General features: G+C 40.9%; 1 protein-coding gene across 3 annotated transcripts in view; it reads left to right on the top strand.

Moving 5' to 3' along the window:
- The window catches only part of MDN1 (midasin AAA ATPase 1), a 184,685-nt gene that overhangs the window by 158,138 nt on the left and 8,300 nt on the right, over window positions 1-18,247 (top strand). For all 3 annotated transcript variants that reach the window (XM_015449074.3, XM_015449075.3, XM_074037463.1), the window contains 12 exons: window positions 976-1,113; window positions 4,464-4,605; window positions 6,138-6,313; window positions 6,790-6,942; window positions 7,440-7,587; window positions 10,071-10,375; window positions 10,611-10,775; window positions 12,492-12,593; window positions 13,298-13,502; window positions 14,519-14,689; window positions 15,668-15,831; window positions 16,527-16,616. In XM_015449074.3, the coding sequence (XP_015304560.3) occupies window positions 976-1,113; window positions 4,464-4,605; window positions 6,138-6,313; window positions 6,790-6,942; window positions 7,440-7,587; window positions 10,071-10,375; window positions 10,611-10,775; window positions 12,492-12,593; window positions 13,298-13,502; window positions 14,519-14,689; window positions 15,668-15,831; window positions 16,527-16,616 (1,959 nt within the window). The remainder of the gene's footprint in view (window positions 1-975; window positions 1,114-4,463; window positions 4,606-6,137; window positions 6,314-6,789; window positions 6,943-7,439; window positions 7,588-10,070; window positions 10,376-10,610; window positions 10,776-12,491; window positions 12,594-13,297; window positions 13,503-14,518; window positions 14,690-15,667; window positions 15,832-16,526; window positions 16,617-18,247) is intronic.

Raw genomic sequence — 18,247 nt, forward strand, 5'->3', positions numbered from 1 at the left:
TATGTGTAGAATGTTGGGAGCCCTGTGGCTATCCCAGACGTAGCAACTGCAGTAATATACTCTGGTAAGGGCATCTGAAACTCCCTCCTGTGTGGTCTTATTCATCTGTCTCTGAATGTTTCTCATTTGAATAATGTAGTTCAACGGGAAAATCAAGCAAGTAAGCCAAACTGTATTTTCCAATCAACATTCTGAGAATATATGTCCTAAAAGTGGGTTTGCCTTTTTAAAAATTTTTCTAAGTATGCAAATTGTATTCATATCTCTTCTGAGTAGTTCCAAGGGAACTTGAAAGTAGGTTAGACAGTACTAAGATAATAGATATAGGTTGTAATTAAAGCTCTTGATCCACAGGAAGCTGTTTCTGTGTAACCAAGTCATAATTAGTGTTTACTGGTTTTTGGATCTTAATTCCTTGCTAATTAGCAGCTTTTTTTTTGTGCATTCTCATCCTCAGATTTACAAATATCTTCATAGTATATATTTTCTCTTACAAAATTAAAATTTCTGATTGACAGTCACTACTTTTTCTTTTTACTTCTGCCCAGCGGGCTAGTATTCTTCTCAGGTTATTTTCCTGTATAAAATAGTTTTTTTTCAACATTTCTGTGTCTGACTGTGTTCTCTCCAGAGCCTGTTCTTCTCTTGCTCAAGGACTTTTTCCTAAATACTGTCCTTCTAGTATACTTCATTTAGGTTTTTGTCTTGGCAAAGTGACAAATGACCACATGCCAGTAGCTTCTACAAAGTCAAGTCCTATGTTAAATCTGATGTCAAGCTGTAAAACTGCATAACTGTTAGCACCAAAGAGGAAAAGAATGTCAGAAGTCTACTGCACTTCCAGCAAATTTAAGATAATGAGCTAGAAAAAGAATTCAGTATGTGTTTAAATTGTTTTCCTGTGGCAAGAATGAAAATCCCCTTTTAAAATTGCTTTTGTGCCTAATTGTTCACTTCCTTTTTCTTTTTTCTAAGGGATTTTGCTTGCCCAAAGAATTTATGGAAGATTCAGCTGGAGAGGGAGCAACTGAGTTCCATGACTATGAGGGAGGTGGAATTGGAGAAGGCGAGGGCATGAAGGATGTGAGTGACCAGATAGAAAATGAAGAACAGGTACGTTTTCACATGGGTATACAGTTGACAGAAGATCACTCTCTTTCTTTTCAATATGTAAGTTACACATAAAAATGGTTTTTACTAGGCTGTTTTTAATGTGTGATCTACAGAGCCCTAGATATATTGGTGCTTGGGCTGTGGGTGTAAATAAAAAGCCTAAAATCCACAGGAAGGAACCTGGCAACTCCGTCATTGGTTGCGGCTATAATTAGGGAGGAAATGATTTTTACTTTTTTTTTTTTTTTTTTAATGGGCAGATATTTGCTGAAATTTTCTAGAGTATTTTTGATAGTATTTTTAAGCATAAAAGGCCTATCTTAAGTGATAATTGCATTAAACAATAATGCCAAAATTTGCTGTTAATAGGTTTTGCTGTTGTATATCTTTTAGGCATAGAGAGTTTTAAAAAATCTGTATCGTTTTTGGTTGGAGTCAAGCAACCTTCTGAACTATTCAGATGTTGTGGACTAAGATTGTTACACTGCATGGATTTTTAAAATGCCTGTCTCATTTGGGAGTGATTTGTGTGTGTTGGGTGTATCACTTACATTCTAAGTTAAATCAGATCAGAAACTTGTATTTAAGGTAATTTTATAGTTATTAAAAATAAAGGAGAAAACCAATTCAAATTCCCTCTCTTCCTTGGCAGAGAAAACTGAAAAGAAATTAAAAGCCAAAAGAATAATGCTAGTATTTATGTTATGGAGCTCTAACTTTTTTTTTTGGACCTATATTATCCTTTGATAATGGCTTTGTTATTTTGGCCTTTCTGTATTTCTCAAGTCTGACTTAATCACTGTATACTACTTTTCTAATAGAAAAAAAAAAGTAAAAAAAAAAATGCAAACCTAATAGAAAAGTACAGTTCATGCAAAAAACGTTACGTGGATTACAAAGCTTCCAGAACAATTTGGTAGTGTCTGCTGAATTTTAAATTATGTGTATTCATTGACCCCCAAATTCCATGTTTTCTTATAGAAATGCTAGTGTCAAAGATAAATAGGTATATGAGTGTGTATATATGTCTGCACATGGATATTTACTATAGCATTATTTATATGGTGAAAATTGTGAAACAATCCAAATATTCATCAGAAAAGAATTATGGCACCATCCATGCAGAACAATGGTAAAAGTATGAATGAAGCAGAATGAGATGGTTTTGTATGTATCAACATGAAAATAACCTAAGGATCTTATTTCTTTAAGAGATGAGGTCTTGCTGTCTTGCCCAGGCTGGAGTACAGTTCTATAATCATAGCTCACTGCAGCCATGAACTCTTGGACTCAAGGAGTCCTCTTGTATTAGCCTCTTGAGTAGTTAGGATGACAGGCATGAGCCACCACACCTGGCTGAGATGTTTTTAAGAAAAGATGTGTTTTACAGTCTGGGTGTGGTGGCTCACGCCTGGATTCCTAGTACTTTGGGAGTCCAAGGCAGGAGGATCCCTTGAGGCCAGGAGTTCAAGACCAGCCTGGGCAACATAGGGAGACACTGTCTCTATAAAATTAAAACAAAACAAAACCCAGCCTGGCCAACATGGCAAAACTCTGTCTCTACTAAAAATACAAAAATTAGGTGGGTGTGGTGACATGCACCTGTAATCCCAGCTGCTCAGGAGGCTGATGCAGGAGAATCGCCTGAACCTGGGAGGTGGAGGTTGCAGTGGGCCAAGATCGCACCATTGCACTCCAGCCTGGATGATAGAGCAAGAGCTTGTTTCAGAAAAATAAAAATGAAAAAAGCAGATTGCATAACAGTCTGTAAAGCATGATCTCTTTTTTGTTTAAAAAGATGTTGGGAGGCAGGTATTGATAGCTATCACCTGTATCACTAAGTATATGTTGGTGTATTCATAGAAAAAAGTCAAAGGTTCACTAGAATGTTATTGGTAGTCATTCTTTGAGAGGCTTCGAGGATGGAGGTGTTACGGGGAAACTTGTTTTATTTTGGAGACAGAGTCTTGCTCTGTCCCCCAGGATGGAGTGTAGTGGCGTAGTCTCGGCTCCCGGGTTCAAGCGATTCTCATGCCACAGTCTCCCAGGTAGCTGGGATTACAGGCGCACGCCACAACGCCAGGGTAGTTTTTGTATTTTTAGTAGAGACAGGGTTTTGCCATGTTGGCTAAGCTGTTCTCAAACTCCTGACCCCTCAAGTGATCTGCCCGCCTCAGCCTCCCAAAGTGCTGGGATTATAGGCGTGAGCCACCATGCTTGGCCATGACTTTTGTATTTTAAAAAGGACTTCTTTTTTTTTTTTTTTTTTTGAAACGGAGTCTTGCTCTGTCACCCAGGCTAGAGTGCAGTGATCTCAGCTCGCCACAACCTCTACCTCCTGGGTTCAAGCAGTTATCCTGCCTCAGCCTCCTGAGTAGCTGGGATTACAGGCCCCCACCACCACGCCTTGCTCATTTTTGTATTTTTAGTAGAGACACTGTTTCACCATCTTGGCCAGACTGGTCTCGAACTCCTGACCTTGTGATCCACCTGCCTCGGTCTCCCAAAGTACTGGGATTACAGGCATGAGCTACTGTGCCCAGCCTTAAAAAGAACTTTCAAAAATCAACCATAATGAAAGAGGTAACAATCACAAAACTTTTTGCCCCAAATATCCCATCAATTATATAGAAACATATAAATTAGGCTGGGCTCAGTTGCTCACACCTGTAATCCCACCACTTTGGGAGGCTAAGGCAGGAGAATTGCTTGTGCCCAGGAGTCGAGACCAACCTGGGCAACATGTCAAGGCCACGTCTCTAGCAAAAAATAAAAAGTTAGCCAGGTGTGGTTGTATGTCCCTGTGGTCCCAGCTACTGGGGAGGCTGAGGCAGAGGATTGCTTGATCCCAGGAGGTTGAGGCTGCAGTTAGCCATGGTTGTGCCACTGCACTCCAGGCTGGGCAACATAGTAAGACCCTGTCTAAAAACATAAAAAATAATTTTTTATAAAAGAAATATATAAACCAAGGAAGAATGAACAAGATTATCTTGGGCCACTGTCTTTCAGCAGTCATAGTGACAAAAATAGTATTAAAGAATTGGATAATAAAAGATTGATGAACTTTTTATCCTACAAAGAATATATATTCTTGCAAATGTCTCTGGGACTATTTTTACAATTCCCAATAAGAAAACCTGAACAAAATTCTATACTCTCTGATTACAATAAGTGGAAACTAACTCCAGAAATTTGACAAATTCCATGTGGCTGTCTCTGTTGTTTCTCTTTTTTTTTTCCTCTCCCAAATATATTTTTACACCATTAACGTTGGCATTTATATCTCAGAGCTGAAGCAAACATTGGTAAAGTTTCATTTATTATGTTTACTGTAATACTTTTTTATGTAGGTGGAAGATACATTTCAGAAGGGTCAAGAAAAAGACAAAGAGGATCCTGATTCAAAATCTGATATTAAGGGCGAGGATAATGCCATTGAGATGTCAGAAGACTTTGACGGGAAAATGCATGATGGGGAGCTTGAAGAACAAGGTTTCAGATTATCTGTCACTTCATTCTTGTTTTTGAAAGCATAAATATTTTATCCAGGAAATTCCATGTTTCTAATAAGGAACCTAATATAATCTTTTGAAATAAGTTGGTTACTGTGCTTAACTGCAAATGAAAACCTCAGCAACTGCATGTGCTGTCACCACCTCCACTGAGGCAGAAGTCCCTGGTCTCTCATAGATTCTTCTCACATTGACTGATGTTCTAGCTGCCTCATGTGTTAGATGCAGTGGCTCAGTAGTGTCCTTCAGGGAAGCCTGAAAGGAGATGATCCCTAATGGAGCTGGGCTCTCAACAAAAGGCAAATTGTTCTGTAGTGTTTAAAATACCTTTTATTCCTAATCAGAAAAATAGTAGATGTTTGTTGTAGATGATTTGGAACAAAAATGTAGAAAAGAAATAGATCCCCCCTTAGGCCTACCACCCATAGCACTTAGTAAATTGTGGTATATTTCTTTCCATTTATTGCATATATACACACACACAGACCATATACAGTTCTGTAGTCTGCTTTTTTTTTTTTTTTTTTGAGACGGAGTCTCGCTCTGTCCCGCAGGCTGGAGTGCAGTGGCACAATCTCGGCTCACTGCAAACTCTGCCTCCTAGGTTCACGCCATTCTCCTGCCTCAGCCTCCTAAGTAGCTGGGACTACAGGTGCCCACCATCACGCCCGGCTAATTTTTGTGTGTGTGTGTGTGTGTTTTTAGTAAAGACAGGGTTTCACCGTATTAGCCAGGATGGTCTCGATCTCCTGACCTCGTGATCTGCCCACCTCAGCCTCCCAAAGTGCTGGAATTACAGGCATGAGCCACCGCGTTGGGCCTGCTTTTTTCATTTAACATCTTAAGAAAATTCTCCCTGTCATTAAAAATTATTTGAGAATTTGATTTTTTTAAAGTACATCGTCATCTGTCACATATGTTTGTACCATAATTCAGCCCTTGCCCCAAATTTCTGTCCAATTTGAGATACTGTGTCTTATTCTAAAATGAGTATCTTGCAGAAATGAAAGTTGACCTTTGTGGCAGTTGGCCTAAGGCACATAGGATATGACCTTTTGCAAAGTAGACCCTGTGCAAAGACAAATGACGACAATTCTGACTGAGACCTGATTTTAGATGTTGCAAAATATCATAGCAGTATATTGAAGATGGGGAGGACCCATGGAAACCACCTAGTCCAACCCCATCATTTCAGACACAAAACTCAGGTTGCTGAGTCCCATAATGTCCCAACACCAAAACTAGACATCCTCGTAGGTATTTCCTTACTCATTTTACCATCTGTTCACACATTATAGGCTTCCTTGTGCCTCCACTTGGCAAAACACAGTAAGACTATGTCTGTGTCAGTAGATCTAAAGGGCCTGCACCTGGAGGATGTGTTCTATAGAAAAAGGCAGTCAATCCCTGGTGGGTCCCTTGCCAGGGAATCGGGTCCACACCCCTCTTACATACACATGACTGGGTCAGTTTGGAGATCTGCCTAACTAAGCTCAGTGCCTTCCCTTTCAGAAGAGGATGATGAGAAATCAGATAGTGAGGGCGGAGACCTGGATAAACAGATGGGCGATCTCAATGGTGAGGAAGCTGACAAACTAGATGAGAGGCTTTGGGGTGATGACGATGAGGAGGAAGATGAGGAGGAAGAAGACAATAAAACTGAAGAAACAGGACCAGGAATGGATGAGGTAATTAAAAGATTTCCCCCCTTCCAAACAAACTGAGAGGAGGTAATCTGCCTACCACCTAGCATTCTCTGTCATTTACTTCTCTTCTTTTTCTGTATTTGTTTTTGTTCTCTTTTTTCCATTCCTCTTTTTCTTTTTTCTATCCTATCTCATTGATTACATTCAGAGCTAAGAGTAGCTTGAGCTGAGTCATCCCATGTGTTATGGAGGAGGATGAACAAGACCCTGTGTAGATGCTGCAACAGCCCAGGGTGATACAATGAATTATCCAACTCACCCCACTATTCACACACCTAATAATATTGCTGCCATCATGGAGACCTGCATTGTTTTCTCTACGTCATGGATGGCACTTCATCAGCCATCCATGGGGTAGGTCCAGTAGGCAGAAATTATGCATGTCTAAAAGTCAACTAATGCAGAAACAGTTTCTGGAATTGAGTGTGATGATTGTTTTTTCTTCCTCTGACATTTAGGAAGATTCTGAACTTGTTGCTAAAGATGACAACTTGGATAGTGGCAATTCAAACAAAGATAAAAGCCAGAAAGATAAGAAGGAAGAAAAGGAAGAATCAGAAGCTGATGATGGTGGAGAAGGTGAAGACAAAATTAATGAACAAATAGATGAGGTAATGAAGATTTGAAACTGATCTGCTCTCTTGACTCAAGGCTCTTGAACTGTATAGTTCTCGAGGTGTCTCGAGACATTTTTTCCCCTATTTGTTGACTGCTCCCCCATTACCTCATAAAAGAATATGCAACAGAGGCTCTTAACGGGACATAAAATATCTAACTGTTGGTTCCTGACAGGGTAGTACACATGTTGTTTGGGCTTATGCTATAGATCAGAAGCTAAAACCTGTGATCCCTTCTTATTTCTTCTTGTAAGTTTCTTTGAGATTGAGTAACATAGCACCACTTGTCCTTGGAGAACCGCACAGAAAGTGAAATCTGAGATTCCAATATGAAGGGTCTAAAAATAAAATACTAATGTGTGCAGATAATTTTAGGGAATAGATACTGTATTCTCTCACAGTGTAAATACTTAGAGCTGATTTTATGGGAATTCTACTTTTAAAAACAATGGTATTTTTATTTTATCCCCGTTGTCTCCATTGTCCCAAAGAGGGAATATGATGAAAATGAGGTGGACCCTTACCATGGCAATCAGGAAAAGCTGCCAGAACCCGAGGCCTTGGACCTTCCGGATGACTTGAACCTTGACAGTGAAGACAAGAATGGTGGTGAGGACACCGACAATGAAGAAGGAGAAGGTGCGTCTTTCAGAAACAAAGAGACCAGTTAGAACTCACTACTGAACAGTAACTGATTTCTCTTTTGAGAGCTAGCTCAGTATCATGGCCAGGTGATAAATCATGTTTGGTTGGCTCAATCCCAGTTTGAGAAAATGGTTTGCCTTTCCTTTGTAATATTTCTCATGTGATTATCCCTAGAGCTCATCAACCAGTAGGTGTTTCTCAAACTACTATCACGTCCTATTATCACTTTTGGCACTGCTATGCCCTGGTGGTGCTTCATACACAGCACTGTCTCTTCACAGCCATTACTGTGTGTCCCATCTCATGGGATGGTGTAAACACTGTGCAGTCTAGGTATACCAAGCTGTCATGGAGTCCGGTTATAGCTTTTTTAGGGAAATACGGTTTTAGTTATTGATTGTCACATGCAGTGGGGAACAAGACTAATCCCAAGAGAAATCACATGGCATATGACAGTATTTAGTGCCTTTGTCGTCCATTTTTCAACTCTAGTGAGTCCTTTAGGGGTGTCAGCTGGCATTAGTTGAGAGCATTGTGTTGGCGATGCCCCCGTAACAGGGCCCCATTCCTGCTGCTTAATCAGACAGAAAGATGTGAGCTGGCCTTGCTGATAAATGAGTCAGTTACATAGTTATAACATCCATTTAAAATATATATATGTATATTTTTATAATGCTGTATTAGAACAAAGATAGCAAGTTACAAAGGAATAATAAGAGGTGCCATTTAGGTAAAAATTAATTTTGGAATCTAGTTGCAAACAAAGTCAATAACCAAGAAAGCATAAAATTAAGAAAATTAAAATCCACTGAGAATGTAATAAGCTATCTGCTTTTAGATAGCCAGACTCGTTTTATAACTAAGGAACAATTATTTAAAATCATTTGCTAATTGAATAATAGACAATGGAAAAAGAAAACCAATAGGCTGGTTGCAGAGGCTTATGCCTGTAAGGCTTCTCAACACTTTGGGAAGCCAAGGTGGGAGAATCACTTGAGCTCAGGGTTTGAGACCAACCTGAACAACATAGTGAGACCCTGTCTCTATCAAAGAAAAAAATAGTTGGGCATGGTGGCACACACCTGTAGTCCCAGCTACTCAGGAGGCTGAGGTGAGAGAATCGCTTGAGCCCAGGAGGTTGAGGCTACAGTGGGCCATGATGTTGCCACTGCACTCCAGCTTGGGTAACAGAACGAGACTCTGTCTCTAAAAAATTAAAAAATTAGCCGGGTGCGGTGGTTCATGCCTGTAATCCCAGCACTTTGGGAGGCTAAGGCGGGCGGATCACCTGAGGTTGGGGGTTCGAGACTAGCCTGACCAACATGGACCAACACCGTCTCTACTAAAAATACAAAATTAGCCCGGTGTGGTGGCGCATGCCTGTAATCCTGGCTACTCTGGAGGCTGAGGCAGGAGAATCGCTTGAACCCTGGAGGCAGAGGTTGCGTGAGCCGAGATTGTGCCACTGCACGCCAGCCTGGGCAACAAGAGCGAGACTCCGTCTCAAAAAAATAAAAATAAAAATAGTAAGAGTTATTTTAAGAATTTGCTAATAACTGATTTTTGAAGTGTCCAAAGTATATAAAAGCTCTTTTGATAAAACTTTTTCAAAATAAGACGGTTTCTATTTCAGTGTGAGTTGTATTTTCTGTATATGATCATGACATCCACCAGTTGTTCACAATAATTGAGCATTAAGCTGTCATTTCCTATTGTTGGCCTAAAATTTTCCTATTTTTTTTTGTTTGTTTATGGGGGTTTTTTGGGGGTAGATTAGCTATTATTTTTTAATGAAATGTGCCATTAAAACAACTGTATGTATATGGTTTAAAACAAAGATAGGCAAACTTTTTCTATAAAGCATCAGATATTAAATATTTTAGGCTTTGCAGACCATAAGCTCTCGATTGCAAATACTCAGTTCTACTGTTGTAGAGTGAAAGCAGCCATAGGCAGTACAAAATGGATGGGGTAAACACAATATATGTTGCTGTGTTCCAGTAAAAACTTTACTCTTTTTTTTTGGAGACAGGGTCTTGCCTTGTCACCCAGGCTGGAGTGCTGGGGCGTGATCATAGTTCACTGCAGCCTTGACCTCCTGGGCTCAAGTGATCCTCCTGCCTCAGCCTCCTGAGTAGCCAAGACCATAGGTGCATGCCGCCATGCTTGGCTAATTTTTTATTTTTTGTAAAAGATGGGGTCTCACTATGATGCATGCCCAGGCTGGTCTTGAACTCAAGCGATCCTTCCGTCTCAGCCTCCCAAAGTGTTGGGATTATAGGCATGTGCCACTGTGCCCGGCCAGTAGAACTTTCTTCATAGAAACATGTGGAGGCCAGATTTGGCCTATGGGTCACAATTTGCCACTCGCTGGTTTATAGAATTGTAATAAGACAAAACTTGCATAACTAGCTCCCAGCTTAAGAAATCATGTAAGTTTAAAAAATTCTGCGTTCCTTTTTGTTGTATCTATACAGAAGAGAATCCTTTGGAGATAAAAGAAAAACCAGAAGAAGCAGGTCATGAAGCTGAGGAAAGAGAGACTGAGACTGACCAGAATGAAAGTCAGAGTCCACAGGAGCCCGAGGAAGGCCCCAGTGAAGATGACAAGGCCAAAGGGGAGGAGGAAATGGACACAGGAGCTGATGATCAAGATGGGGATGCTGCTCAGCATCCTGAAGAACACTCCGAGGAGCAGCAGCAGTCTCTGGAGGAAAAAGACAAGGATGCCGACGAAGAAGGTGGAGAGAATGGCCCTGCTGACCAAGGTTTCCAGCCCCAGGTATCATGGGATGTCTGGCTTTTTTCATTAAAAATAATGAGGAGGAGGAGGTCACCTTATTCCCCTTAGAATCCCTTTTAGGATACTCCTCCATCAACATGTGGCACTTCCAAGGAGTTCCTAGGTTTCTGTTTTAAGACCCTCGCTGAGGAGTGGGGAAGCCTGCTTGTTGCAGGGTCTCCCACCTTATGCTGTTCTCCTAGAGCATTTAATGCCGTGTTTGATTTCTCTGCAGAAGCAGGAAGAAGAACAGGAGGACTCTGATACAGAGGAGCAGGTGCCAGAGGTTTTGGAGAGGAAGGAGCATGCCTCCTGTGGGCAGACTGGTGTGGAGAACATGCAAAGCACACAGGCCGTGGAGCTGGCTGGGGCCGCACCAGAGAAGGAGCAGGGGAAAGAGGTGATCAATGGTTTCACTGCAGCCGCCAGCTGCCTCTTAGTAGGGTCTCTTCTCCCTGTCTGACATCACATTCTGTGTAGCATTAGTTGGTTTATGTGTCGTTATTTTGTTGTTTGTTTTGTTGTTGACATCTAACAGATCACATCTCATTCTTTTTTTTTTTTTTGAGATGGAGTCTCACTCTGTCGCCCAGGCTGGAGTGCAGTGGCGCGATCTCAGCTCACTGCAAGCTCCACCTCCCGGGTTTACGCCATTCTTCTGCCTCAGCCTCCTGAGTAGCTGGGACTACAGGCACCCGCCACCTCGCCCGGCTAGTTTTTTGTATTTTTTAGTAGAGACAGGGTTTCACTGTGTTAGCCAGGATGGTCTCGATCTCCTGACCTTGTGATTCGCCCATCTCGGCCTCCCAAAGTGCTGGGATTACAGGCTTGAGCCACTGCGCCCGGCCCACATCTCATTCTTTAAGCAACGTGTGACTGAACAATTATTTTTTTAAAGACAGAGATACATTCTGAAAAATGCCTCATTCGGCAATTTTGTCATTGTGCAAACACCATAGAGTGTACTTACACAAACCTCGATGGTAAAGCCAATTGCCCCTAGGCTGCAAACCTGTACAGTGTGTTACTGTACTGAATACTGCAGGCAGTTGTAACACAATGTAAGTATTTGTGAATCTAAACATGGAAAAGATATAGTGAAAGCGTGTTATTATCTTATGGGACCACCAGTGTACATGCAGTCTTTCCTCGACTGAAACGTTGTTGTGTGGGGGCATGACTGATACTTATTTTTATATGCCTCCCAGGACAAACCCTGGAATATCGGGTGTATTTAAGTGGTGTGCATAATAAGAAAAAGTTGTTAGACTGATAGCTCTAGATGGGAGAATCAGATTCGTGTTTTTCAGAAAGCTCTCCAGGAAGCAAATGGAATTTAGACTTCAGGCAATGTATACCTTTAACGGTGTTTTTCTTTTCCTTTCTTATCATCAGGTTTCTAAATGTTTAATTTAAAAAGCAAATAACTTTTTCATTCTTGGATCTGGTGGTGATGTGTTCTGATATGGCCACAATTCAGGTTGCTGGGTGCTATGGAAAGAACCTGGAATGTCAACACAGGACCTGCTGGTTACAGTGGTGATTCTGGATAACTTTAGTCTCTTTGAGTCCTAGTTCTTACTGACAATAACAACCGTTTATATTGCTTATACCCTATGACTACCACACAGCCACCACCACAGTTATTCATTGAGCACCCATTAGGTGCTAAGCATTTTCATTACTTCAGCAAGTCCTATGTCCCCATGAGATAGATGATATTGTACTCTTTTCTTCATTGTATATTTGAGAAAAATACACCTCAGTAAAGTTAAATGACAACCTCAAGTGTACCTAGCTGGTTGATGATGAAGCCTGGTTTCTATTTGAGGTCTGTCCTGCCTTTGGAGTGAGACATAATACTCCTGCAAAGAACTAAGCAGCCTTACAAAGGCCCCTGAGAGGGTAACATAAGGTCTGTACCTAGACACTCCTGTTTCTGCCTGTAGGCCAGGCCTTAGTTACGATGAGTTCCAGAGCTGGCAGGTAGGCAGGAGTGATTATATGACTGAGAATAAAGAATAGCAGTGAGAGAAGTTGTATTCAATGCAGCACAGTAACCAGGGACTTGTAATAGCTTCTTTCACCTCATTCTTTTATGGCTTGGATTTCCTAGGAACACGGAAGTGGAGCCGCAGATGCAAACCAGGCAGAAGGCCATGAATCAAATTTCATTGCCCAGTTGACGTCCCAGAAGCACACCAGGAAAAACACACAGGTTTCTATCACTCCTCAGCTAAACTTAGGTGAAGGCAGCATGTAGAAAAAGATGTTCCAAATGTAGTGCTTTAAAAAAAAAAAAGCTATACTCCTGCTTTTGCTATCCCATCAGATATTATAGCAGCCTTGGTGAGCAGACCAGGACCATGGGGTTTACCCAGTGGGATCCCGTCACTGGGCTTCTTCCCTGCCTGTGTCTCTCCCTGACCCCTGATTCCGGCCATGAAGTCTTAAGAGCCAAGTGCTCTGTGCTGCTGTCCAGCACCAACCGTCTCACTCTTTTCATTGTCCATAGGCTTTTGCTTTTTTAAGAGTCAGTTTTTTAAGTAGGGTATAATTTATTCACATGATGCAAAATTAGTGTAAAAAACCAATCCCCTAAAAAGCCTATATCCTATTCCTGTTCCCAAGGGACCCTCCTCAGAGCAAATTGGTATTACCAATTATTTCTTCTTTCAGAGATACTTTCTGCATATATGAATGTGTGAAAGTGTGTTTCTTTGCCTTCATTTTAGATATCATAGATTGTTCTATATAAGTATATAGAGCTCCTATTCTTTGTAATAGCTGTATTGAATTCCATTCTTGTATGGCTACACCTGATTTACTTATCCTGTCCCCTATAGATGGATATTATGTTTATTTTGAGTCCTTTTGTCATGACAGGCAAGGCTCTGATGAATATCTTTGTATTTCTCACAGAGTTTTAAGAGGAAACCTGGGCAGGCTGACAATGAACGTTCCATGGGTGATCACAATGAGCGTGTGCACAAGAGGCTGAGGACTGTGGATACGGACAGCCACGCCGAGCAGGGGCCAGCTCAGCAGCCCCAGGCCCAGGTGGAGGATGCAGATGCATTTGAGCACATTAAACAAGGCAGCGACGCATACGATGCACAGACCTATGGTATGGTCCTGGGAAAACTGCTGCCTTTGTCCACTGAGCTCTCTGTAAGAGCTTGTGCTGTGTGACTGTGCTTGGCAGCTAATAGTACACATTTGTATCAGGGGAGAAAGGAAATGGCTTTGTAAACATAAGAAATGTGCAGAAATAGAGTTTATTTTTGGTACAAAGGGATCTGTAACCAAGTGAAGATGATTAAGATCTTGGTTTAGTATAAACCCTTTAAATATCCTTAAATATAATAGTTAAAAATAACAGTTGGCCACATCTAAACCCTGATATCAGGGTTTCTTAGTACTGGACATTTCTTTCTTCTTAGTCAATGTATTGAGCTTTTGCTTGGTGCCAAAAAACTTTCCTGAGCCTTTGCTGCATGATCACAAACTTCCTCAAATAATCCTATGAGCCAGAGCATCTCTGTTGTATAGGTAAGGACACTGAGGCCAAGTGGTTTAAGAACTCATCCAAGATCACAATGCTGGGATTCCTATTCCCATGTTTGTCTTCCTGTGCCTTGTTTTCTACTACTTTTTATTATTTTTAATTGACCTACAATAATGATACATAATTTGTGGGGTACAGTGTGATGTTTTGCTACATGTATACAATGTTTAATGATCAAGTCAAGATAATTAGAACATCTACCACCTCAAACATTTATCATTTCTTTGTGTGGGAACATTCAGATCTGTTCTTTTAGTCATTTGAAAATATATAATAAATTATTGTTAGAGTCACCCTGTAGCCCAGTTAAACACCCTATTTTTGTGGTCACATGTATAGTTTCACTATATCCTCATAATTTCTGTAGGAGGTAGGGAACAGGCAGTTCATTATGTCAGTAGGTCAATAGGAAATCTTGGGCACAGACAAGTCTCCAAGCCACATAGCTGGTCAGTGGCACGACTTGCATCAGTAGCATTTTGGAAGCTAGGATGACAGAAACCATACCCACTTATCATTATTTTGTTCTGCAAATAACTAGGATTTTTATGTGTGGGTGCATGCTTTGTTGACAGATGTGGCCAGCAAAGAACAGCAACAGTCTGCAAAAGACTCTGGCAGGGATCAGGAAGAGGAGGAGATAGAAGACACCCTCATGGACACAGAGGAGCAGGAGGAGCTCAAAGCAGCAGACGTGGAGCAGCTGAAGCCAGAGGAAATCAAGTCGAGCACCACAGCACCCTTGGGTGAGTCCTGCTAGTGAGCAAATCCTTCCCAGGCTGTCTGACTTGAAGTAGTCAGTTGTCTCTCACTGTAGTCTGGTGTTCAGTTCCATGTCCTAATCCATGGCTTAGATGAATAATTTGCCTATAATAATTTCACTATATTTTATTTGGGACCAGAAAACAAAAATATGGACAGGGGTGGGTGTTACGGGACACCATCCTTCAAGGAGTCCCCTGAAACTTGAATTTCTGGCAAAATCTCATCAGTTTTTAAAAAATACGTAGAAGAAACCAGAATAGTGTACTTACTACAGCTATGATGAGAAGGTATATTATTAGAGAAATGATATTTTCAATTATATAAAAGTATATGCTATTAGCATCAAATGCAGTAAAATATTAAAAGAAAAAGAATGAGGGGTTTCCCTTTCATAGCTAATCAAGTTCTATTACTTGGCAAAAAAATAACTTTATCAGCAATTGAATAAATGCAAATTCAAAAGAACTTGCCAAATTCGAATCCTGTCCTCTCAGGAGTGTTAGAACTGTTACAACGTTTGACTGCCCTATGTGACAATCCAGGCTTTGCCTCTCACCTCACAAGTTGAAGCAAATTATTCATCTTTTCTTTGCCTCAGTTTCCTCATCTGTAAAATGGAATTGTGGCTTTTAGTTTTTATTTCTATCAATGTTTTACATGGATATAGTTTCAGGAATCAAACAGTTTTAAAAGGCTTCTTAGGACAACCCAAAATTTCCCCTATTCCCTTTCCCAGAACGCTGCCTTCAATATCAGGTGAGGAGGAGAGGAGTTTAGAGAGTAAGGATTGGCAATGAGTGTCTCAGAAAGAAACCTCTGAAATCAACATGTGGAAATGTGTTGGAGAGTGAAGGAATGAAGTTTGATTAATTGTCAGGATTAACGGGCAATAGCAAAGGCTTGGTCAGTCATCAGGCTAGTGTTATGATAAGTAAAATTATGTCCTTAAATGAAAATAGGCTTTGATGAGATGGAAGTGGAGATTCAAACTGTTAAAACAGAGGAAGACCAAGACCCCAGAACAGACAGAGCCCATAAGGAGACAGAAAATGAGAAACCAGAAAGAAGCCGAGAGTCTACCATTCATACAGCTCATCAATTCCTCATGGACACGATCTTCCAGGTAGTAAAACTCACAAATTACTGCATTGTGTTAATAAATTAACAAAATAACATTTTAAATTAGTTTTAAATCTTTGTCTTTAGAACTTTATGGAACATGTGGTTGTTGAGGGGTTTCATGTTCTTATTCAAAATTTTTAGGAATACTATTGGTATGATAGGTGTTCTTCAAGCACATGATACTGTTCCAACAGTTAATCACAGGGTCTCAGTGCCCTGACCTGTCTGTGATGGTGGGTCTGGTCCTTGGCCTCTGGGACTCACATCCCACTTTTCTAACCATCCTTGTGTAAGGAACCTTCAGGACAATTAAGTTTGTGATGGTTAAGTAAAAAATCTTTGGCTTAGTGCCTATATTTATGAAGAGCTATTTAATTAAGTTCTTGAGCTAAGAGTCTGACTTATTTGATTAATCAGATAACATTTTCATTATTGATGACTTAAGGGTGTTTGGGTTTTGTTTTGCTAGAGTGGCTTTATAAATGTTAAAAGTTTTCTTTATCCATATTGTCTCTGTAAGAGGGAAGTAGAATGCTTGTCTGGCATCTTCTCATTGTGCCACTGTATTTGCTGAATTATCTCAGGAGCATTTGACTATGTACTTTGAGTTCATACTGTAGGGTGGAAGGCAGCCAGTGATACTAAGTTGGCAATTCCAGCCTGGGCCACCTCTTATCTATGGCTTTTTCTTCTTAGCCCTTTTTAAAAGATGTCAATGAGCTAAGACAGGAGCTGGAGAGACAGCTGGAAATGTGGCAGCCACATGAATCTGAAAATCCAGAAGAAGTAAGTCACTGTTTTTTTCGTAAAATATCTCGACTTTTTTTGTTTAACACATAGCAAACTTAATAGGTTCTTAGCAATTACCTTAGTAAAAAGGACCAGGCATATGGAGAATATAATTACAATCCTAAAGCCTACATCTGTCCATCAGTTTCTGCCTGCTTTGCTGCTAGATCTATATAGCTTAATTAAAACAGAAATCGGTGTGCTTAATTCCTTTAATTTCTGTTGCTGGCTCTGTAATGGATGTAATAGTTGTGACAGAGGTTGAAAAACTGTGTAAGAGTCTATGCTGTGCCATCCTGAGAAGAGGCCAGCTAGATCATTGCTGGCTGACTTAACGTGGTAGTGTGGATTAACCAGCAGTTTTATTTTTATTTATTTTTATTTTATTATTATTTTTTGAGATGGAGTCTCACTCTGTTACCCAGGCTGGAGTGCAGTGATATGATCTCGGCTCACTGCAACCTCCACCACCTGGGTTCAAGTGATTCTCCTGCCTCAGCCTACTAAGTAGCTGGGACTACAGGTGCATGCCACCATGTCCAGCTAATTTTTATATTTTTTTAGTAGAGATGGGGTTTCACTATGTTAGCCAGGCTGGTCTTGAACTCCTGACCTCGTGATCTGCCCGTTTTGGCCTCCCAGAGTGCTGGGGTTACAGGCGTGAGCCATCGTCCCCGGCCTGCAGTTTTATTTTAAATGACTTTGCATCCTAAATTTACTGTATTATGTACACATTTCACTTTTATATCTATTGTCATAATCACTCCCACCACCTATATGTATTGAGTGCTCTGCCACAGTTGGTAGAAAAATCATGGGGCTTTGTGTTGAGTGTATTGCTGGAGGGATTTGTACTTAGCATTTTTACTTTTTTTTTTTCTTTTTTTTTTTTTCTGTGAGACGGAGTCTTGCTCTGTCGCCCAGGCTGGAGTGCAATGGCGCGATCTCAGCTCACTGCAACCTCTGCCTCCCAGGTTCAAGCAATTCTTGTGCCTCGGCCTCCTCAGTAGCTGGGGTTACAGGCACTTGCTACCACGCCCGGCTAATTTTTTTGTATTTTAGTAGAGATGGGGTTTCACCATGTTGGCCAGGCTGGTCTCAAACTTCAGGTGATCACCTGCCTTGGTCTCCCAAAGTGCTGAGATTACCTGCGTGAACCACCATAGCCCACCCACTTTTACTTTTGAAACATGACTGAGAATCCACCAATAAGTAGCTGGATCTGCTGGTGCCAAAATTACCCATTCACATCTCCCTCCCCATATGAAAGGTGCACGTTTTACTCTTTGTAGGTGACATGAGTAAGGCATTGATTTGGTCATGAATTCCAATAATTAACTGCCTTGTTTCATTCTTTCTCACTTAGAAGGGTGGGTTGAAGGAGAGACTTTTCTTCTTTTTCTTTTTCTTTTTAATTTTTAATTAATTTTTTTGAGACGGAGTCTCACTCTGTCACCCAGGCTGGAGTGCTGTGGTGTGATCTTGACCCACTGCAAGCTCTGCCTCCTGGGTTCAAGCGATTCTCCTGCCTCAGCCATCCAAGTAGCTGAGATTACAGGTGCCCACCCCCATGCCCAGCTAATTTTTTGTATTTTTAGTAGAGACAAGGTTTCACCATGTTGGCCAGG

The sequence above is a fragment of the Macaca fascicularis genome, chromosome 4, assembly GCF_037993035.2.
Source record: "Macaca fascicularis isolate 582-1 chromosome 4, T2T-MFA8v1.1".
Classification (NCBI taxonomy): domain Eukaryota; kingdom Metazoa; phylum Chordata; class Mammalia; order Primates; family Cercopithecidae; genus Macaca; species Macaca fascicularis.